Source organism: Pipistrellus kuhlii, unplaced genomic scaffold (assembly GCF_014108245.1).
Source record: "Pipistrellus kuhlii isolate mPipKuh1 unplaced genomic scaffold, mPipKuh1.p scaffold_m20_p_23, whole genome shotgun sequence".
Classification (NCBI taxonomy): domain Eukaryota; kingdom Metazoa; phylum Chordata; class Mammalia; order Chiroptera; family Vespertilionidae; genus Pipistrellus; species Pipistrellus kuhlii.
In genome coordinates, this window is record NW_023425522.1 from 8833516 (window position 1) to 8856689 (window position 23174).

General features: G+C 52.9%; 1 protein-coding gene and 1 non-coding gene across 3 annotated transcripts; both read right to left on the reverse strand.

Annotated features, from left to right (window-relative positions):
• Positions 1 to 907: 907 nt before the first annotated feature.
• Positions 908 to 22407, reverse strand: POLR2A (RNA polymerase II subunit A). 2 transcript variants are annotated; one of them, XM_045586566.1, is made up of 30 exons: positions 22300 to 22372; positions 21895 to 22095; positions 14334 to 14466; positions 14039 to 14175; positions 13776 to 13949; positions 13400 to 13681; positions 12973 to 13134; positions 12628 to 12848; positions 12323 to 12455; positions 11755 to 11879; positions 11446 to 11656; positions 10727 to 10936; positions 10481 to 10649; positions 10208 to 10302; positions 9868 to 10071; positions 9497 to 9719; positions 8854 to 9037; positions 8303 to 8474; positions 8109 to 8214; positions 7811 to 8016; positions 5599 to 5823; positions 5227 to 5473; positions 4857 to 4957; positions 4201 to 4305; positions 3922 to 4104; positions 3485 to 3688; positions 3135 to 3321; positions 2918 to 3031; positions 2522 to 2671; positions 908 to 2430 (listed from the first exon to the last, which is right to left on the reverse strand). In XM_045586566.1, the coding sequence occupies exons 2-30, from the start codon at positions 21985 to 21987 to the stop codon at positions 1274 to 1276; spliced, it is 5913 nt and encodes a 1970-aa protein (XP_045442522.1). In that variant the 5' UTR covers positions 21988 to 22095; positions 22300 to 22372; the 3' UTR covers positions 908 to 1273. The 2 variants fall into 2 exon arrangements, with proteins under 2 accessions (XP_045442522.1, XP_036308369.1); XM_036452476.1 differs by having other exon boundaries at positions 21895 to 22407.
• LOC118727066 lies at positions 17249 to 17371 on the reverse strand. Its single transcript, XR_004990482.1, has one exon. It is a non-coding gene; the product is annotated as a small nucleolar RNA SNORA54 (small nucleolar RNA).
• Positions 22408 to 23174: the final 767 nt, after the last annotated feature.

Genomic DNA, 23174 nt, shown 5'->3' on the forward strand with positions numbered 1-23174 from the left:
AAGATTTTCTAAATAAATTGTGAGATATATTGTATTTATACACTGGAAGTGTCAAATATGTTAACATATAAGAGCTCCAATAAACACATAGTTTCAACACACACACACACACAAAATAAATAAATAAAAATAAAATAAAATATCTCAAGTAAACCAGAAATAACTTGCAAATATAGAAAGCTGTTATCTATTATACATTATGGTGCTAATAAAAGAAATTATGCAATGGCCAACTGAAAACGGCAAATTAGCCCCAAATCCTTTAACTTCAGTTTTAAAACAAATTACATTATTTTTAATCTTCTCATTGTCAGTTTGAGGACAAAACAAAAACTGGTTAGAAGTGACTTGAGAAACATGTAAAAAAAATACCTGGTGGTCATGTTAAGTGTGGTAATTTTTCTCCTGTACCACATCTTCCTCTACTTTTCCAAATTATCTATATACATAAAAGGCGAATATGCAGTGTCCCTGCAGGACTTCGACCATGAGTTCTATCGCTCGCTATGATGTGGGCTGACGTAGAACAAAGGGACCCCACCCCCCAGCAGCCAGAAGTATCAGCCCAGATCACCAGCCAGGCCTAAGGACCCTTCCTGTGCAAGGATTTCATGCACCAGGCAACTAGCATATTATAATCATGAAAATAGGTTAAGCCATTATATTCAATATTGCTTTAATGTGGGACAAGTGCTGTATCTGTTCGATGAGATACAGAGCACTGCCTGGGACACAGGTGTTGTTTAGTAGGTAAAATGTACTATGTGCTCTCATGTTCCTGCCTCTCCCCGCTCCCCCTCTCCCCCCATTAACAGGAAGCACCTGAAGCACTAAATGGCGTAACAGCCCAGGCAGGAAGCAGGAGCCTGGGTATGCTTGCCTAGCAATAAGCACTCAATATACATGCTTTTGGTCAAAATTAGTAAACTTTATTTAAATTTCAAAAAATACACAGAAAGGCAGCTTTAGCTTTGTTCTTGAGGATCAGATGTAACGACCCAGAGCAGGAACTACCCCTAAGAAGTTGAAATACCCTTTACCCCCAATCAGGCCACAGGCAAGGAGGGATCCGTTTGGGGAGACGTGGGTGGTGGGGTAGGGGAACACCAGTCAGGCGAGTGGGTTCGGAGACGGCACACGTGGAGAACAAGACAAAGCTCCACCGGAGACAGGACAGAACTTCACGGGGACTCAGGAGCTATGTACAAAGGAGCCGGGCGGGCGAGAGGACCGCCCTCCGCCCTAGCCAGCTGCGGCCGCGCCCCGCGGGCCCTCAGTTCTCCTCGTCGCTGTCATCTGGGCTGATGGCCGGGCTGGTGAGACTATAGGTGGGGCTGGTGGGTGAGTAGCCGGGGGAAGTGGGCGAGTAGGTGGAGCCTTTGGGGGAGGTGGGCGAGTAGGTGGGGCTGGTGGGCGAGTACTTGGGGGAGGTGGGGGAGTAGGTGGGGCTAGTAGGCGAGTACTTGGGGGAGGTCGGGGTGTAGACTGGAGAGGTTGGGGAGTAGGTGGGAGAGGTGGGTGAGTATTTTGGGGTGGTGGGCGAATAGGTGGGGCTGGTCGGAGAGTACTTGGGGGAGGTAGGCGAGTACTTCGGGCTGGTAGGCGAGTACTTGGGGGAGGTTGGGGTGTACTCTGGTGAGCTGGGACTGTAGGAAGGGCTGGTCGGGGTGTACTTCGGTGAGGTAGGGCTGTAGCTGGGAGAACTGGGACTGTAGCTGGGCGAGCTCGGGGTGTAAGTTGGAGACTGTGGTGTGTACCGTGGACTTGAAGGGGAGTAGCTTGGCGAGGTCGGGGAGTAGCTGGGTGAAGTCGGAGAGTAGCTTGGAGAGGTTGGGCTGTAGTTAGGGCTTGTTGGTGTGTAGTTGGGACTAGTAGGCGAGTAGCTGGGAGAAGTTGGGCTGTAGCTGGGTGATGTCGGGGTGTAATTGGGACTGGTTGGAGAGTAGTTAGGGCTGGTGGGTGAATAACTTGGGGAAGTGGGTGAGTAACTCGGTGATGTCGGAGAATAACTTGGAGAAGTCGGCGAGTAGCTGGGAGAGGTGGGAGAATAGCTGGGTGATGTTGGCGAGTAGCTGGGAGAAGTTGGTGAGTAGCTGGGAGAGGTTGGCGAGTAGCTGGGAGAGGTTGGCGAGTAGCTAGGTGATGTTGGCGAGTAGCTTGGGGAAGTTGGCGAGTAGCTGGGAGAGGTGGGAGAGTAGCTGGGAGAGGTCGGGGAGTAGCTGGGAGAAGTCGGGGAGTAGCTGGGAGAGGTCGGGGAGTAGCTGGGTGATGTGGGACTGTAGTTGGGGCTGGTTGGAGAATAGGACGGGGAGGTAGGGGAGTAGGAGGGTGAGGTGGGAGAGTACGAGGGACTCTGGGGTGTGTAGCCCCCAGGGGAGCGGGGCTCGTAGGCAGGCGACGTTGGTGAGTAGCTGGGAGACATGGCACCGCCTGCAGGAAAGAAGCCGGAAGGAGTGAGAGACTAGCCCAAAGGAAAGATCGGGGAGAAATGAACTTGGCACTGGGAGACAGGACCGCTCACCTGGTGACGGGATGTACGGGCTTGAGGGGCCAGGGGATCCCGGGGAGCCAGGTGTGGGCGACCAGGCGGGGGAGTAGCCGGGGCTGAAGCCGCTGGCATCGGAGGCAGCACTGGGGGAGAAGCCGGCTGCCCCTGGAGTCATTCCGCTCCCTGCGGGGGGAAACGTTCCGTTAGCACAGAGCTGGAGCCCGAGTACAGTCGCTCTCCATCTCAGAGCAAGCTGGAGAGCTGCCTGGGAGGCGTGAGGCAGGGAAGTCGGTCTGTCTAGCTCAGGACGAATGTCATAAACCCACGTGGCAACTCATACTTGAGAGCTCCGCGGTCTCCAGTGTTCCAACCTGGTGACCCTTCACGAGCCTCCGGTCCCCTAAGAGCCCTCCGGGGCCCGCCACTCACCCACACTGGGCGACCAGGCGCCGTAGGCTGGGGTCGCCCCCTGGTTCCAGGGCGTCATGGCTGGAGAAATTCCTCCCATGGGGCTGGGTGCGGAGCCGAAGAACATGCCGGTGGCTGCGAAAGACACACGGGCGTGAGGAACAGCCGCCCTCCAGCCAGGAGGGCCTGCCTCTCCCCAGGCCCGGCTAGCGCTGTGGGCGGGGACCCGCACACTCACGTCCGGCAGCGCCCAGGCCGGGGATGTTGGTGGGGATCTCCATGCCGTACTTGCACTTCTCGGCATCGAGGAGGAGGTCGAAGCAGCCGGTGCCAGCAGGAGCCAGCTGGCCCAGCATGATGTTCTCAGACACCCCCTTCATGGGGTCGCTCTCTCCATGCGCAGCCGCTTCCATGAGCACATCCACCTGAACAGCGGGAGAGGCCAGGCCCCACAGACCCTCACGCAGTGCTCAGGGCCCTCCACATGGGCCGGCGCACCCACCCACAGGGAGGACAGCACCAGGCCCAGCACTGGACGCTCCTCTTCCCCGCACGCCCTCCTCCGCCCGCTCAGCCGCTCTGCGTTACCGTTTCCTCGAAGGAGCACTTCATGAGCGGGCCAGTGTCTTGGCGGTTGACTCCGTGTCGCGTGATGGCCATCAAGTGGCCACGACAGGTCATGGTGTCACACAGGAGCGCCAAATGCCGGTAGTTGACGTAGGAGCCGTCAAAGGAGATGACGTGGTACAGCTCCCGCTCCAGCGCCTTCCGCACGGCTTCAATGCCCAACACCTGGAGTAGGGGCGGGGGAGGTAAGGAAGTAGCTCTGCTCCCAGCTCCTACCGTCACCCAGACCCAGAGGGCAGCCAGGGAAGCCCAGAGCCAGAGTGGGCGCAGGCGTAGAGACACCGACCGAGGAGCCGAGAGTGGAAGGCAGAGGCGGACGCATGCGTTGCCAAGAGACCAGGGCGGGGCTTGAGCCAGTGACCCCGCGGACTGCCGGCCCGGCCCGGCAGGAGGCTCACCGTGAAGATCTCCACGATGTCGTTGGACGTGGTGCGCACGGGGTCCACGTCCTTCTCGCTCAGCACCCGCATCAGGCTCACACCGTCCGTCTCCAGGATCCACTCCTGCAGGGCCTTGAACTCCCCGTCCTCCGTGATGATGATCTTCTTCTTGTTGTCTGTCTGTGGCAGGTGCATGTACACCTGGAGGGGCACAGAGCGGGGTCAGGTTGGGGGGGGGGGCAGAGGGGGAGAAAGAGAAGGAGAAGGTGCAGGGGCTGCTGGGAGGGAATGGCAGACCTTGCTGATCTGCTCGATACCCTGCAGGGTCATATCCGTCAGCATGTTGGACTCAATGCAGCGCAGAAAAACATCATCGTCCATCTTGTCCACCACCTCTTCCTCCTGCAACAAGAGCGAGGTGAGCTCCTGGAACCTTCCCAGAATCACCTCAAACGCTAGTCTCCTCAGGGACTTCCATCCCAGTGACTCTGTTCTCCCACAGTCCGTGGTAAGTTCGGATTTTTCATTACTAAGCACCAGCCAGGCGCCCACAGCTGCCGGACAAGGAGCTATGCCCACGAGTGCAGCCATCCGTCACACCTTCCCGGGCCTCGTTACACCTGCTCTCACACCTCCCCTCCTAGGACACAGCAATTCCTCCGGCCCAACCTGCCCCAGCTCTACCCCGCCTGCAGGCCGGAGCATCAGGGGAGAGCCGTGACAGGGCTGACCCCACTCCAACGCTCCCTGCCTCAGCTGTGACTGCTACTTCAGATCGCAAAGACTTGCGATGCTAGAAGTTTTGGAAATCATTGCTAACCACAATTACCCATTCCTACGTTAGGTGGGGTGACTGGCACCTCAATGTTGCTTTCATTGTAACTTCTCTGGGCATGAACAAGAGTTAATGATTTCTTGTCTCTGACATATCAAGTTCCTCTGGGTCCACTTACCTCCTGCATCTTGTTTTCATCACTGTTCATGATGCGGATCCGGAGGACCAGCTTCTCTGCATTGTCATCGTTAAAGATGCAATTCAAGTCATCGCCAAAACCTGGTGGGAGGAGCCACGAGAAAGATCACACCTACTGGACTCGCTTCCGGTCACTGTTCATCGGCAGCGTGCTCTTCCGGCTGCCCTCCTCCTCACAGAACCCCTTGGAAAGAGGGAGGGGACTCACAGAAGGAAAGGGGACAGAGAGGGGAACGGAGGAGAGGGGTCTTGGGGACAGAACCAGAGCACGGGAAGTGCTGGAGACCAGAGAGCAGTGACACCACAGAAGGGATCCCAGGCTAACCTGAGCTGGCCGGCCTCCCGCTTACCAGCATTGATCTTCTCAGCAATCTGCTCCATGGTCAGCTTCCGGTCAGTCATGTGCTTGCGGTCCAGCTCCACCCGCAAAAGCCAGGGGGAGATTCGGGCCACATCGAAGTCGGGCATCTCATAGTAGACGTTCACCCACTCCTGATCCTCTGCCACCACCGTGCTCTGGGGGTTGGGGTCATAGTAGATAGCTGTGTTGGCTGTCACCTTCCTCAGCGTTGTATGTTCCAGACGGCACAGGATGTCCTGGGAAGAAGAGGGATTCGTGACACAGCGTTTGGGTAGCTCCTTAGGCCTCTTCACACCTCCTGTAGAGAGAATCCCAAACTTTCTACTCAGGAAAGAGCTCCCTCCTCGCCCTCAGGTCCTACCTTGGCTCTCTCGGCGTCGCGTGCAGACTGGCCCAGCAGGAAGACGGTGAGTGAGGGCGTCTTCGGCTTCTTGGAAATGTTGATGAGCTCCTTGAGCCGGGGCACGCCCAGGGTCACGTTCTTGGCGGACACACCCGCATAGTGAAAGGTGTTCAGAGTCATCTGGGTTGCAGGCTCTCCAAGGGACTGTGCAGCCAGCGCTCCCACCATCTCCCCAGGATGGGCCTGGAGAAGAAGCTACATCACAAACAGCCCTCCCTTCTGGTGGGAGTGAGATGCGGTCAGGGCTGAAACCATCTTCTTCTCAAAGGACAAGGACACAGGCGTTTGGGAAATGTAGAGACTTGAAAAGGTGCCAGACCATCTAAACCCCAATCTCCAAAAGTATGCCAAACTTACAGGATAAAGATTCATTTGGTAATAAGTCTTTTAAATGAGATGCTCCCTCATGCATTATTTTAATTGAGATATAATCATATTCGATAAAATATAACCTTTTAATTGGAATCATACAGTATATAGCCTTTCCAGACGGGCTTCTTTCACTTAGTCGATATGGATTTAAGGTTCATTACTTGCCTTTTAATGGCTTTATAGCCTATCACTTTTTATCATGAAATAATATTCCCTTGTATGGCCATACCAATTTGGTTTATGCATTCATTAATGGAAGAACATTTAGGCTGTTTCTACTGCTTTGGCTATTATGAATAATGCTACTATAAACACTGTGTACAGATTTTTATGTGGAAATACACTTTCAATTCTCTCGGGTATATTCCTGGGAATGAAACTGCTGTGTCGTATGGTAACTGTATGTTTAATTTTATTTAAAAATATGTTTTATTGATTTTAGAGAGGAAGAGAAACGGAAACATGGACGTGAGGGAAAAACACCAATCAGCTGCCTCCTGCATGCCCCCTTCTGGGGATGGAGCCCACAGCTCGGGCCTGTGCCCCGAGGACAAGCCCCTCCAGCCAGGGCTGTATGTTTTAACTTTTGAGGAGCTGCCATGTCTTCCAAAGCAGTTGCACCATTCTCTCCAGCATTATGTGAGCTCGAGTTCCAATTTCTCTATGTTCTGGCCAACACTTGTCTCCTTTGTTTTTGTCATTCCAGTGTATATCCTATATAAGGCTAATATGCAAATTGCCCCCTCAACCAGGCCAACTGCCCATGTCCCCTCCCTCTGGCAAGGCTGGCCGGACCCCACCCATGCATGAATTCATGCACCAGGCCTCTAATATACACACATACATATACACACACAAACACACACACAGAGTGGCCAGATTGTTATGTGTTCAGAAATTATAATAATCTGGCCACTCAGTGTATCTTTATGTCAGTAGCATACTGCTGAGGTTACTGTAGATCTGTAATAAGTTTTACTAGTAAAATCAGGAAGAATGAGTCCCCCAACCTTGTTCATATTCAAAATTGTTTTTGGGTGTTATGTATGGGTCCCTTTACGTTTCTTCATGAATTAGGAGATGTGCTTATACATTTCTGCAAAAAAGACAGCTAGAATTTGGTATGGAATTTATAGATTGGTTTGAGTATTATTGCCATTTAACAATATCAAGTTTTCTCATCCATGAACACAAAGTATCTTTCCACTTAAATAAGTCTTCTTTAATTTCTTTCAACTATATTTTGTAGTATTTCCTGATGAGTTTTAATTATTTAATTTATAAAACTAGATTTAGATCACGTGAATTATAAAGCATGCCTATAAGCATAATGCTTCTCTCCTTCAATTAACCTATAAAATCCTTAAAGACAGTGATGGTATATTCTAGTACCTATAAATCTCTTTTCTGCTTACTGCAATTCCAACCCTTAAGAATGCTAAGGAATAAAGATATATAAAACCTCAAACAGCCCTAATTGGTTTGGTTCAGTGGATAGAGCATTGGCCTGCAGACTGAGGGGTCCCAGGTTCAATTCCAGTCAAGGGCAAGTACCTTGATTGCGGGCACATCCCCAGTAGGGAGTGTGCAAGAAACAGCTGATTGATGTTTCTAACTCTCTATCCCTCTCCCTTTCTCTCTGTAAAAAAATCAATAAAATACCTCAAACACAGGACTTGGCACATAGCAGACTCACATGAATGAGTTATTAGGTGTCTGTGAGCAGAGTGGGCTGTTCTCTAGAACCCAGAGAGGTCCAAGGAGAAAAACCAGGCTGAGGTGGGATGGTAATACTCACAATGGCTTGGTTGAACTTGGACTCGATCTCTCCGAGCAGCCAGTCGAAGGCCTCTCCGCTGAGCCGGAACTCCTCCGCCATGCGGCGGGAGCACAGCGTGGAGCGAAGGTGGATGTTGAAGAGCAGCGTGGCGTTCTCCTGGGCCTGCCGGCTCAGCGGGTCGTCCCCGTTCACAATCACCAGCTTCTTGCTCAGTTCTTTGACTCCTGGGACAAAGGAGGGATGAAGAGTTTGCAGACCATGGTCCCGCAGACTCCTGACCGCTGTTCTTGCCTGGAGGCCTCAGAGCAGTACTCACCCTCCACCACCTTGATGGGGTGCAGGTCCGAGGGGAGGCGAGGGTTGATATGGAAGATTTTCTGAGCGTTCCAGATCATGCGCAGCAGGTTACAGGGGAGGACAACCTGAGGCAGGAGCGAGGGAGGGAGGATCACAGTTGGGGACGGCCACACAGGGTCACTTCTCCAGCCCGGCCGTCCTGTCCACACGCACCTTGCTGTCCCCGGTTGGGAAGATGACCCTGAGCACCTCCCGGTCCTCACGCATCCTTTCAAACTCCCGCTCCAGCTCGTTCTGGATGTGCGCGTTGCTCAGCACGTCCTTCACCAGGTCCTCCTGCAGAGTGCGCCGCAGGGCCCTCTCGTTGGTATAGTCAAAGCGGAACCTGCAGGCGACAGGGCGTGCTGTGTAGGACCAGGTGGGCTCTGGGGCCTGATCTCTGCACAGGAGCACCGTGAGGCTCCCAAAGGTGCACGTTCCTCAGGAACAGAGCTTTGGAGACGAGGATCCTGGCAGGGAAATACAAGATCTGGGCCTAAGGACTGCCAAGGGGACCAGAGTCTGTGCCAGGCCCTCCAAGCTTGCTTTGTGCCATCGCCAGGAACAAAGCAGTGATGGGTCTCAACTCTGCCACAGCACAGGCTGCTGTCAGAGGGCGGTAAGGCCACTGCAAAGCACATCCCAGGAGATCTGCGTGGGAAGGGGAATCCTACAACTCTGGCCTGAGCCGCTGCAGGGAGAACCACCGCCTGCCAGCTCCTCACTTCTTCTCAAAAGCCTTGTTGGAAGGCTTGAGGGTAGCCAGGTTCTGGAACTCCACGCTCTCGCCCGCCAGGCCGTCCTCGCCGTAGCGCAGCTGCACCACCTGGTTGATGGAGTTGCGCACGGTGGCGTCGTACTTCACCATCACCGACTCCATAGACTTGATCAGCCGCCGCTGGATGTATCCTGGAGGGAGGCAATCAACTATGGGACCCGAGGCAAGAAGAGGCTGGAAGCCCCAAGCGTCCTCCCCATCTCAGGAGGAGCCTTGCTGGTTGCTCCAGAGCCTTAACCACCTGATCCTCAGAAGAGCCAGCTGGAAGCCCATCATCCCCGAGGTCTCGCATGAAAAGCTCGGTCCACTACCAGGTGGACAGGGCCCAGCAGAGCCCTATGAGCCAGTGCCCATGCGATGGGCCAGCAGCAGGAGCAGGGCTCTATCCCTCAGCCTGAAATGCTATACAGCAATCAAATGAGGGCAGCTGCTAGCTCTTGAGCTTTAGTCTCTATTTGTTCCCCAAAGGCCAAAATCCTATCTCTGGGAATGGAAGATTTTGGCCTGAGAACACCCCCCTCCCCCCCCCGGCACTTTTCGGCCTGTGGTCACCGGCACGGCCTCGGAAAACCCTGGTCTGAAAGCCTCACCAGTCTCCGCAGTCTTGACGGCCGTGTCGATGAGCCCCTCACGCCCCCCCATGGCGTGGAAGAAGAACTCGGTGGGTGTGAGGCCGGCCAGGTAGGAGTTCTCTACAAAGCCACGGCTCTCAGGCCCGTAGTCATCCTTGATGAAGTGAGGCAGAGTCCGGTGCTTGAATCCGAATGGGATCCGCTTGCCCTCCACGTTCTGCTGCCCGACGACAGCAATGACCTGGGACGCACGAGGTGGGCACATCTCACTCCCTCTGCCTGAGAGCGAGTCTCAGCCTCCTCCCAACTGCTCCCCCCACAACACATACTCCCCCCCCCACCTCCCAACCCCCCGTGTCGGCCCCCATCTGAAAGGACAAGGCTCCTACCTGGGAGATGTTGATCTTGGAACCTTTAGCTCCGGACACAACCATGGACTTGAAGTTGTTGTACTCAGACAGGGACTTCTGGGCAGAGGAGCCAGTCTTGTCGCGGGCGTCGTTGAGAATGCGGTTCACCTGGTTCTCAAACGTCTGCCGCAGGGTGTTCCCGGGGGTGGGCTCCAGCTCGTTGTTATGCGCCTTCTCGATGACCTGGACGCAGAGTGGAGGCAGAGCTCTCGGTGAAACACCGATCCCGGTCTCACTCCCCTTCTCCCTGATCCGCACACCCTCTTTGTCACCGTAATTAAGTTCAAAGTCCATGAAAGGTTCCTGAGGTCCCTCTCACCTCTATCACATCCTGCTTGGCCTTCTTAATAGTGTTCTGAATGTCCTGGTAAGTCTTGGAATCAGCAATGGAGTCCCCGATGCCAATGGTATGACCTAGCGATAAGGAGAAGCATCAGCAACACCTTCTCTGTCTCCCAAGAACCAGGGGACAGAATCACAGCCGAGAGAGGAGGAGGGACACCCCATCTGAGGACTGAGAAAGGGATGGCCGAGAGCGGCGAGCAGTGGCAGAGGATCTAGAGGGCTTGGCCTGGCAGAGCCCCGCACTGACCCTCGATGAGGAGCCAGTTGTTGATGACGGTCTGAATGTTGGAGTAGAAGAGGCGAGTGATGTCATGGCCCATCTCCAGGTAAGAGATGTGCACCAGCGAGCCAGCGGACGTGCCCAAGGACTTCTTACACAGGATGCCCATGATCAGCTCCCCATTCTCCACCACCACCTGCGGGCAGAGCACCGCTCAGGGCCCCTGCGGGGGCCCCGTGTCCAGTCCCGGCCCACGCCCGAAGCCAGGCCCACCTTGGTGTCGCCCGGGGAGATGTGCTTGTAGGGGCCGCTGTCTTCGTCGTCGGGGTGGGTGCTGTGGGTGCGGATGCAGTTGATGTGGCCGGGGATGATGAGGGAGAAGATCTGCTTGCCGGTCCACAGGGGCCGGGGCTTCAGGATGGCCGGCTGCGGCACCTTCCCGTCCCACGTGGACAGGAACATGAGGAGGTTCATCACTTCTCCCTGTGAGATCAGAGCAAGGAAGACGGGGGCTTAGAAAGGCAGCCTCAACCCTTGGAGATGCCGGGGGAGGCTGCCTGCCCACGGAGGAAAGCCAGGTTTTGGAGGCAAATAAAGAAAAACGTTTTCCAAAATTTTAATTTAAAATTTTCATTGTCACAATGAGACTTAAAACACACACACCAGTAAGAATAAATTACTGATAACAATTAGGAAATAAGTGAAAGTAAAAAGAGGATAAACAGAATTTTAACAAGGTTACTATTTCCCCTTCACCTTTACTTCCCAGACAACACCCGAGATTACATGACATTTTATGGAATTAAGTGGGAGCTGAAGTCATACATCCTTTGGCCTCTGATCTTTCCTAACTTACATTCCTTCCACCTCACAAGCAAGAGAATCTCACAGGTCAGGGCAGAGCAGGTCAGGGCCAACATCACAGTCCTCCTACCCCACCCGCCTCCCAGCCGGGCCCTGTGCTGCCCACGCCGGGCCCCCTCCGGACACACCCGCTCCAGGAAGACGTCCCTCTTGGTGAACTTGCGCACGGCGGTGAGCGTGTCCTGCACGATGCCCATGACGGGGCGGTTGCTCTGGGGCGTGACGATCATGCGCGGCACCATGGCGAGCTCCTGGATCTCGGCCCGCGTCTCGAGAGACTGTGGGAGGTGCAAGTTCATCTCGTCCCCGTCGAAGTCAGCGTTGTACGGGGTGGTCACACTGCAGCGAGACACACGTCAGAGCTGGGAAGATGCGGCCGCCGCAGGGAATGCACAGGGAGCAGCCCAGCCCAGTGAGCCCTCAGCCAGAGGACTGACCTCAGGTTCAAGCGGAAAGTAGACCAGGGGAGGATGCGGACCCGGTGGCCCATCATGGACATTTTATGCAAAGTTGGCTGCCGGTTGAAGATGACAATGTCCCCATCGCACATGTGCCGTTCCACCTGGGGAGGGAGCGTGGAGAAGTTCGGTGAAGGGGGCACGCTAAGGATGAAGTGACGGGGACCTCACGTGCCTTGCAGACGGAAAGGGATGCTTTGGTATTACTTCACTTAAACACTTATCAACCCCTCTGTGGGCCGGGCCCTGGCAGGTTCCAGGTTATCAGAGATCCACCAACCACAGCCTGGAGAGAAAACTAAGAGATTCCAAACCAGAAGCCTCTGCTGTTGCTCCCTCTACCCTGCCATCTGTGCCCCTCATGCTGCCCTTGGGTTTATGGGGCTCCCACCCAGAAGGTCAGTGGCTAACAACCCCAGTGTAGCCTGGAGCAGCAGGTTTTCTGAAAAGAGAGTCAATGAGTCTGGATCCTAAGGAATAGGACAGTCGCCACCAGCCCTGTTCTAGCTTCCTGCTCAGGGGAGTCCGATGCCTGGCCTTGCCGTACCTTATAGCCAGTCTGCAGGTGAAGGTCACTGGGCTTGGGGTGGAAACGCAGGTCGATGCGGTCCCCATTGTCCCGGATGATGTACTTGGCCCCTGGGTACTGGCTGTTCCCCCTGCGCACTAGTTCCTGAAGTCTAGGAAGGAAACAAGAAATAAATAAAAGCTTCCCAGAAAGCCCTTATTGGCGATCCTCAGAGAAGGCCCCGGAGGAAGCCAGCTCCCAAACGTCAATGCTCCTTCGGCTCACTCCGAGCCCACCCCTCCGGCCTCCCCTCAGCTCCAGCAGGACCGCCGAGCAGAGCGCACCTGTCGATGTTGAAGGGGGTGACAATCTCTGCAAAGGTCATGTTGGCGGCAATGGAGCGAGGCACGCCAACCTGGTCGATGGAGAGGTTGGGGTCGGGGGTGATGACCGTGCGGGCTGAGAAGTCCACTCGCTTGCCCATCAGGTTTCCTCGCACCCGGCCTTCCTTGCCCTTCAGCCGCTGCTTCAGGGACTTGAGGGGACGCCCGGACTTTTGCATGGCCTGCGAGCAGAAACGAGGTGAGCGGCCCCCACCAGGCGGCACCGGCCCTCCTCCGGAGCTCGGGGCCTCGTGCTGGCCCCCCACTCCTCCCGCCCGTGCCCGGGCAGGGAGTGTGCCGACTCACGCGAGGCAAGCCAGGCAGCTCGTTGTCCACCATGGTGGCCACGTGGAACTGGAGGAGCTTCACGTCCTCCGCGATGACGTGGGCCGCCGCGCCGTTCTGCTCGTTGCGCCGAAGCTGATTGTTGATCTTCACGATGTCGGCCAGCTTGTGGGTCAGGTCATCCTGCAGGAGGCAGTCCGCACAGTCACAACCCAGCTCCATGAGCACTCACACCTCAGCGTCCTCACCCGCCCTGACCTCTCCTTCCAGTTACAGAAGCTCCTCCATGAACTTGAACCCCCTTAGGGACCCTGTTCAAGGTCACAGAGCTAGCACGTGGCAGGGCATCTTCAGACTCGCACATTGTACTCTCCCGCTGGCCCCCGGCCCCGGGCTCCCTCCCCCGGACGCCTGCCAGTCAGCGGGAGGGAGAGCCCAGAGCACTGACCTGGTTGCGGGCGGAGCCCTGCATCACCACGGCGGGCCGCACGGACAGCGGCGGCACCGGCAGCACCGTGACGATCATCCACTCGGGCCGGGCGTAGCGCGGCTCCATGCCCAGCACGAAGCACTCCTCGTCGGAGATGCGCTTGAAGATCTCATGCACTCGCTCAGGACTCAGCAGGATCTTCTTCTCCTGGGAGTCCTCATTGACATGCTTCCACTCCGCATACAGCTCCAGGCCCGAGCGCCGGATCCGGGGCTGGTACCGCCCACAGCCACCGTGGCCCTTCCGAGGACAACAGGCGCCTTCAGAACCGGGGCGGCCGCTTCCTCCCAGCGGCCAGCCTCTAGGGCCGCCTCTCCCCCCTCCCCAGCGATACCTTTTCTTTGGTCAAATCCTCGTCCCCTTCGGGCTGCTCCACACCAAACTTGTTGTCCATCTCCTCGCCGCCCTCGCAGATGTTCTTGCCCTTGCAGAGGTCGTAGACGTGCGTGAGCCGCTTCTTGGGCTGCCCCTTAGACTTCGCCAAGATGTCCTTGATCTTTGGGTTGTTCTGGGGGCGGAGCAGAGCAGTGTCAGCTGGGCCTGCTCCTCTGCCCCGCACCCTGTACCCCCTCCCCCAGGCCACGGCCATCCACTCACGGAGTCCACGAGCAGCTTGGAGCAGAAGAAGCAGACACAGCGCAGAACCTTCATCGTCTTCACCAGGAAGCCCACGTGGAACACGGGCTTGGCCAGCTCAATGTGGCCGAAGTGGCCAGGGCACTCCGTCATGTTTCCTGTGGGAACACACACCTGACGTCTTTCTCCAGCTCTCACCTCACAGACTAGGTCTCCAGTGACCCCACACAGGCCTGGTTTTCTTTAAGGACTTAAGCTCCTCCTTCCCTTCATGATTCCACACCAGCTCCCCCCCCCCACACACACACACACTCACCTGCACATGTTTGGCAGCGGCCAGTTCGCTCGATCACCCCTTGCCTCGGATCCATAAGCCCCCCAAGCTTGGGGCGGCCTCCCTCCGTGGTCTCCGGGTACTTGATACCACCCTCCGTCACAGACATCCGCTTCTGAAGGAAGAAGGCCAATAACAACTAAATAGGATTCCTCGTTTCCAGATTTTACACACCTAAAACCTCAGACCCACAAACCATTGACAGGTTAAGCAAGTTTACCCTGGAGTGAGGGAAGTGGGGGGATCAGTATGTGAATCCCTTGGAAATAACCAAAATTGAGTATGACAAGTCAAAACCCTGCCCGCGTCACTGTCTGAGTTAGGGAGAAGTGATGAGACCAGCATTTGGTTAATCTCAAGCTCCACACAAGTTGCTACCTCTAGGACATCAACACCAGACATCCCTCCAGGTTGAATTCTAAGCCACTAACACACAGGATTGAACAGCAAAAAACAAAACAAAACAAAAAAAACTGTTTTAAGCACGCACACACACACACACACACCACCAATGCCTGTTTCTGCCCCAAGCTGAAATCAAGCCCAGAATCTGAGCCCCTGGCAGAAGCCTCTGTTCCCGCTGGAATGGCACAGGTGTCCTGCTTCAAGACATTCCTGGCAATTCTACCATCTCTCTTCCTCCTCTCTGGCTGCTGCTTCTTAGTCTCTCCCCAGGCTCCTCTGCCTTGGTCTGCTCCTCCCCAAGTCTCAGCGCCCACACTCCTGGCAGCACTCTATAGGGACCCCGGTTGTCACTATACACTGACGAGGCCCACCTTTCCTCCGGGCATCACCCTGCTTTTGGATTTCACATACGAAACTTCTACTAAGCCTCCTGCAGATACCTACTGATAAGCCAAATTCAACATGTCTAAAATCAAACGCCTTTCCCACAAAAACCTCTTTTTCCTGTAGTCCCCTCTAAGAGGTGGCACTCAAGACCCAATCCAATCCTTAGCCTCTTCCTGGTCTATGGGATAATTAAAGGAACACAGCTCTTCCCTGGGAACCGACCTTTAGGCCACTTCACAACGTACATTCCCTTTGCTTAGCACTTGCTGAGACCACATTCCACTTGCTAAGACCATTATCTTTTCCCTCAGGACACACCCAGAGAATTCCCCACTCAGAAAAAGCCCCCTAGAGTCCTTTATTTTTTAATATTTTAAAAAATATATATTTTATTGATTTTTTACAGAGAAACATCGATCAGCTGCTTGGTACACACCTACTGGGGATGTGCCCGCAATGAAGGTACATGCCCTTGACCGGAATCGAACCTGGGACCTTTTCAGTCTGCAGGCTGTCACTCTATCCACTGAGCCAAACTGGTTAGGACGCCCCCTAGAGTCCTTTAAAAATCTGACTCCCTGTCCCTGGATGCTGGAGTCATTTTGGGGCTCAGCCCATCTGGGTATCCAGATTATCTAATAAATTCATAATTCTTTACCCCTTTGAGCTTCGAGTGTTCCTCATTTGTCGACCTTAACCCTCAGGCATAAAACAGTAGAAAGAGCGTGAACTCCTGGTTTAGAATTATGAAGTATGTAATCGTTAAGGACTTAATAAGCCCAGGATGTAACTGTCCCGTCATTCACTAAGTCCTGGTGTATCTCATCTGTAACTCCTAAATATTTCTTGGGTTTTGCCCCTCTTCTCCATCCCGATTCCCACTGCCCGAGGCAGCCTTCCTTTGGGGTCCACGTCAGAGCATTCCACAGGCCGTTAATCTCTCTCCAATCCATACATGCCACAACTATGTTCCCTCTAGAATGGAAATCTAATCTCCATGCCCTCTCATCCTCAGAATGATGTCCAAATTCAGCAAGACAGCTTACAAAAGGGGTTTATGATGTGTTCACCTTTCTTTCTTTTCCACGTCTGTAACAGAGTTCCCTGTGGACCCCTATCGCCTAGCTGTGAGCAGCACTACTCTGGGTGTTTGTATGTGCTATTTATCATACACGCTTGAAATGTCCTTCCCCACAAAACAAACTGCTATTGAAGACTCAGCTCAGGCATTACTTCCCCTTTTCCTTTGCTTTTGGTTAATCCTCATCTGGGGATATTTTTCCATCTTTTAGAAATAATGGAAGGGAGTGCGGGGAAAGCGGGAGAGAGAGAAATATCAATGTGAGAGAAATATTGTACATAGATTGGTTGCCTCCTGCACTCGCCCTGACCAGGGTCCAGGAAGGAGCCTGCAACCAAGGTACATGCTCTTGACTGGAATTGAACCCAGGACCTTTTGGTCCTCAGGAGAACACTCTACCACTGAGCCAAACCGACTAGGGCCGGCATTAATTCTTCAAAGCCTTCCCATAGGCTCCCAAGACAGACTGGCACCTCTCTCTGTGTCTGCAACCCTCTATCCCTGTACATCTCATTCAATGACATTATCTACTGGGGTCTGTATTCCCCGTAGATTTAAGCATCTCTTGGGCAGGCAGCATTTCCTACCAGTAAAGGTTTGTTAGACTGAACTAAACTACTTAGGACCTGCCAAGACAGGGAGGCACCCTCAAAGAACTTGGAAAAAAGATTGTCCCCTGCCAGTCAAACCAGTAACCCTCTCATAATGGATCTGATTGGCCACAGCTGGGTAGAAATTAAAATATCCTACAGCTGCAAGAGGTTCCGAGCACCCATGATACTCATCAAGATGGCCTGATGAGATCTCAGGGACACAGGTCTGGAGGGTGACTGAGTTCACAAAGCTGGAACCCTATCAGCTGCACTGTGAGAGAAACGGGGGGGTTTGCTCACCTGAAACACAAAAAAGCCGAAGCAGGTCTGCATCTGGCTGTGAAAGGAGTTACTGCAAGAAAGCCTAAGGGAACTCTCACCTCCCTCTGCTCCAAGTTCATGCATATACCTTCTTTTTCCCCCCTCCCCATGCTTGTCTCCAAGACCTGAAACTGACAGCCACCGTCAGTCAGTCAGTGGTGGCCGTGGGGCTGCTGTCGCACTGGAACGGAACCCGTCAGCCACAGCACGACCACAGGTCACGAACAGTGCTTGGGCACATTCCCTGACCAGAAATCGAACCCGACTCTTGTGTGCACAAGACAACATTCCAACCAACTGAGCCACACTGGCCAGGGCCAAACATCTTTTAACAGCAAAGACAATAGCTTTACCTTGCAGCCAATTCTCAGAGCCCTCAGTCCTCAATATACACACACCTCAGACGTATGAGAAAATGCTCTACCCTTAAATATGTCTGTTCCACGGGAGGATCCTTACCCACCCTCCCCTACCCAAAGTGGACATTTCATTCCCTCCAAACTGGCCAGTGTGACTTGGATGGAGCCTCTTCCTGTGCACCAAAGGGCCACAGGTTCAACTCCTGGTCAGGACACATACCAGGTTATGAGGTCAATCCCTCCCCCCAGTCGGAACGCATATGGGAGGCAACCGATTGATGCCTCTTTCTTTCTTTTTTTTAAAAAATATATATTTTATTGATTTTTTACAGAGAGGAAGGGAGAGAGAGAGAGAGTTAGAAACATCGATGAGAGAGAATCATTGATCAGCTGCCTCCTGCACACCCCCTACTGGGGATGTGCCCACAACCAATGTACATGCCCTTGACCGGAATCGAACCTGGGACCTTTCAGTCCGCAGACCGGCGCTCTACCACTGAGCCAAACCGGCTTTGGCCTCTTTCTTTCTTTTGAAAATTTATTTTATAGAGGGAGAGAGAGAAACATCAATGTGAGAAACATCTACCGCTGTCTTTCTCCTCTCTCCCCCTCCTCTTTTTCTCAAATCAATTAAAGCATAACTTCAGGTGATTAAAAAAAACAACAGGAGCACTATATAAACGGCAAGCAATGACCCCTGTAAGTTTTGTGAATAGCCTTTCAAGCTTTTTAAAAAATTAAAATGTTTCTGTTTTTCATAAATGGGGCCTCAGTCTGCAACCTATTCAGTAATATTTTCATTTATCCAGATACTAAACTTGTCGGTCCAGTGCCTTAGTGTCTCAGTAATTTTCACAACACTCCCTAGACAAAAACACACACCAAAAACACACCACTTCCTAAGTACTTAGATCCAAATAGCTTAAGTATTCATGTCCTGCCAACTTAACAGCCATTTGAAAAAGCACACTAAATTGAGAAAACATTTTTAATATATTAAAACATTTTCCCCAAATCACCACCATTCTTTACTTAAGATGCCTGCTGAGCACTGCACAACTTCCCAAATCTTAGAATCAGACTGGACAGGACCACCCTATTTTCTGCTCTACACGGATCTTGCCCAGAATCAGCCACTGCTAAAAGCCAAGCTTCACAAAGACATGACGTCATCTGAGAGGCTTTGGTGCCACCTAACGTTGAAAAGGAACAGCCTGGCACTAGTAGTTCCAGGAGTGCCTGTTTCCAGAAATTTTAAAATCGCTCACCGGGCACCTGTGTGTTTGCTGCCTCAGCAGCTTGGGATCTAATCTATTGGGAAGGTCTTGTTCTACTGTAAGAATAGAACTTGAGTTATTCAACAGGATTCCTATTAGTAAGTTAGTATTTAGGAAATTTATAATTCAAACAATGTTCCAATAAAATACTTCTACATGTATCTTTGTGTACTTGTCCAATTATTTCATTCACTCATTTACATGCCTTATGTGCCAGGCACTATTTGAGATGCTGAGAGTGAAAACAGTCTCTTATGAAATTTACATTCTATTGAGGGAACCAAAAACAAACAAACACAGAAAAACAAATTCTCTCAGGTAGTGACAGGTTATGAAGTAAAATAAATCAAGACTGGGGGGTTATAAGGCCAAGGGATTCAGTGGTTGAGCGTCAACCCATGAACCAGGAGGTCACGGTTTGATTCCTGATCAGGGCATGTGCCTGGGTTGTGGGCTTGATCCCCAATAGGGGTGTGCAGGAGGCAGCCAATCAATGATTCCCTCTCATCATTGTTTCTATTTCTCCCACCCTCTCTGAAATCAACTATATATATATATATAAAGACTAAGGGTTGGTTATAGAATGCAGAAGGGTATCATAAAATAGGGCGGTCAGGAAAGAGCTCCCTTGATTCGGCATCTGAGCGGAGAACTTACTGATAATGTAAAGGAACAGGCCTGAGGGAGTGTGGGCAATGCTGTCCTGAGCACCAGGAACAGAATAAAATCCTTGAGGAATGAGCTTGTAACATTGGAAAAAACAAGCAGATCAGTGTGGTTAAAGAGGAGCAAAGAGAGGAGATGGAGATGGAGAAGCAAGCAGGGGCCAGATCACACAGGCCCACAGAGGTCACAGTAAAGGGGCGTGGATCCTCTGAAGAGGGTCAATGAAGGAGAGACAGAGGAAGGCTCTCTGGGGCTCTGCACTCTGTAGGAAACAACCGGGGCTGGGCTCCTGCAGTCCGCTCTGGGAAAGATGGTGGTGGGGTAGACCATGGTGGTTGAGATGCACACTCATGAATGGCTGGATTCCAGACTTATTTTTAAAGGCAGAATTGATAGCTTGGCAGATGGACTGAATGGAGGTTGTAAGAAATGAGAAGAATCAAGATGGTTTTTGGCCTGAGCAACTGGATGAATAGTGGAGCCACTGCTTGCTTGCTAAAGGCAGCATTAGGGGGAGGGACATGTTCAAGTAGTAACGGTGTGAAACCAATTAATATTCACACCAAACTACTCAGAACTGTCACTCTCCTCCCAAAGGTTCTACAATTTACCCTCCTACCAACAATGGAGAGGCATGCCTCTATCCCAATAGTTTTGCCAGCAGGGAAAAAATGTTAATTTGCATGTTCTTATTAGTAAACTGAGTATTTTTTATTGGCCATTTGTATTACTTCTGTGAACTGCCTATTCATATCTTTTAATCATTTGTCTAGTAGATAGATGTGTGCTTTTCTTACTGATTTGTAAGTGTTCCGTGTATGTTAATAAGTCTAATCCTATCTGTCACATTGCAAATGTCTACTTTTTAGCTACCCATGGTGTCTCTGATAAACAAAAATGGCTCTTACTTTATGTAGGCACTCAATAAAATATACCTATAATGAACTCACTACTATTGGGGGTTTCTATCTCTGGCAGCAACCCCTCAAAGCTTTCTATATTTTTTAATGCTTTATCTTTTTCTTTCAGATTTCAACCTTAGCTCCATCTAGAATCGATTCTGTGGTGTGGTGTGAGTTCAGGAGGTTCTAACTCCAGACACAGATTTCACAGAGCTGAGCCTTATCCTCCCGCAACATTGTCTCCATCCACAAACACAGCCTTTCCACTCCGTTCTCCTCAGCCAACCTGCTCCCTGCAGGTCACTTCAATAAGGAGTCCCAGGCACCAACAGCTCTCTCCTAGAGCTACCTTCCTCCTGGTCTGTCTTGTTCCATGCTTTGCACTCGCCCCAAACTGGTTGGTCACAGGACAACCAAAGCAGTTGCTTTCCTTTTTAATGGAAAATTGATGTTTCTCTCTTGCTTATGATTTTCCAGTGGCTTCCTATTGGAAATAAATGAAATACAGACCTCTACCATGATTTACAACATCCCACCTGGCCTGCCCCACCTTACGCTTTACCAGCCCACTTCCATAATTCTCTCTCTCTCTGTCTCTCTCTCTCTCTCTCACCCACAGAATCCCAGCCACAATGGCCTCCTCTTGGCCCCTGGGACACACCAGGTTTATCTGTCCCTCAGGCCTAGGTGACCGGTGCTTCTCTTTCCGGTAATGCCATCTTCTCAGACAGGCCTTCCTAGACCCTGACACCACCCTGCCATCACCTCACCTCAGTGACTCGCCATTGAATTAGTTTCCCTTTATTTAAGGTACTTGCCATTAACTAAACTATCTTGTTCCTTCATTTATTTGCATGTATTTTGTGGGTTTCCCCTGATCCTTCCTACAGAAAGTGCTCTAAAAGACAGGCCCTAGCCCTGACAGGTTTGCTCAGTGATAGAGGGTTGGCCTGTGGACTGGGGGGATCTCAGGTTCGATTCTGGGCAAGGGTATGTACCTTGGTTGCGGGCACATCCCCAGTGGGGGGGGGGAGGGAGTGTGTGCAGAAGGCAGCTGATCGATGTTTCTCTCTATCCCTCTCCCTTCCTCTCTGTAAAAAATTAATATTTTAAAAATAAAAATAAAAACATAAAAGGCAGGCCTTTGTCCTTGCTCGACTTTGCATCTCCAGCATCTATTGTGTCTATCGCGTAGCAGGTGCTCAGTTAATATTAATAGACAGGGGAAGGGGAAAATCTGGAGCCCAGCTTACCTTGCAACAACGGGCCCCTAAAATTCGTCTGATTTCCTTTAATGTCGGGGGGGGGGGGGATCTCTGCGATGTGGTACCGGTCCCCCCTTCTCACCCTCCAGCCTCAGCTGCGGCCAGGCTAACACCCCAACAAAATGTAACTCTGAGAAACATTGCCTTAGGGGGCGTTGCTAACTCATCTCCCCCTCTCCCCCTGCCGGTCGCCAAAGGCTGCGGGAAGCGCCAAGTTTCCGCCGCCGGCGTCCAGCCCCGCCCGCCCGCGGCGCAGGAGGGAGAGGCGCGAGGGCGGGTCCGCTTACCAGCTCGTCCGGGCTGAGGACTCCGAACTGCACCCTCTTGATGGTGCGCAGCGGGCATGCGCTGTCCCCGGAGGGGGGGCCGCCCCCGTGCATCGCGGAGGCCGGCGCGCTGCGCAGGCGCAAACCTTCCTACAAAAAGCCTGCGCCGCCTCCGCCTAAGAGCTCAGACCCCGTCGGGCCGGCCGCCGGGAAGGACCTTCCCTAAGTAGGGAAGAGAAAGCCGGAGGAGGGAAAGGTTGGGGGAGGGGAAGAGGCGGGGAAATAAAAAAGGAGCGAAAGGAGTTTTCCTGCCTTTTTTCCGGAGGTTTTTTTCCGCTTCTCAAAAAAGGAAATAAAAAAAGAGGAAGGGGAAGGAAAAGGGTTCAGAGAGGGTAGAAGAAAAAGGGTAACGAATAAATAGTTAACCGGGCTCCGGAACGGCACAGGCTACGGCAGTTGGTCTCTCCCCCTTCCGGGAGCCACCTTCTTCGCCAACCGTCCCGGCCGCGCTCTCGGCGCTTCTGAGAAGAGAACTGACCGAATGACGCCTTTTATAGATCCGGCCCTGCATCCCCGCCCCTTCCTTTCCCGCCCTCCCTTGCGCCACAGGCCGGTCTGCGCCGGCCCGCGCGGGGGCGCGCGCTCCGGGCGTTGCTCCTCCCTTCCCGGCTCTCGGGTTGAGCGACCTGTGAAGTGACGGGGGGGGAAAGGGGGAATTTAATCCCTCCACCTCCCTAGACTGCTCACTCCCGCACTGATATTTAAGGTTTGAAGGATCGAGGCTAAATGTAGACTGCTTATAGTCTAGTTTGGGGTGTGTTTTCATCTTCAGCAAAAGTTTGCCGTTAATATCCCCCCCCGCCCGTTGGAAAGTGGTCTGTTCCGTGAATCGGTAATGAAGAGGGCGGGGCCGGCAGGGGTTCCCGGAGGGGGTAGTGCTGGGGCCGTCCTCGGTCATGAATATGCAGTAACCGCACTGAATATGTATGAATAAATCAAGATGGCAAGGCCGATTGTTTGTCCGGAAGTCGCTATTTGCCGAGAGGCCTCCGGGGACGGGTGGGCATCTCCTGGCCGCTCGCGGAGGCGCCCTGTGCGGAGCTCCGATGCGGGGTCCCGGCCGGAGCGGCCCAGACCTCAGCCCCCGCCTGTCCGGAAGGAGCTGGCCGCTGGCCCCTGGCCGGGAGGGAGAAACGGACACAGACAATCCAGGAAAAGCAGATTAGCCATGGGGCGGGACGCAAACCCTGGGATGTTCAGGATCTAAGCCTCTGAACGTTAGGGAATCCTCTCCCTTCTAG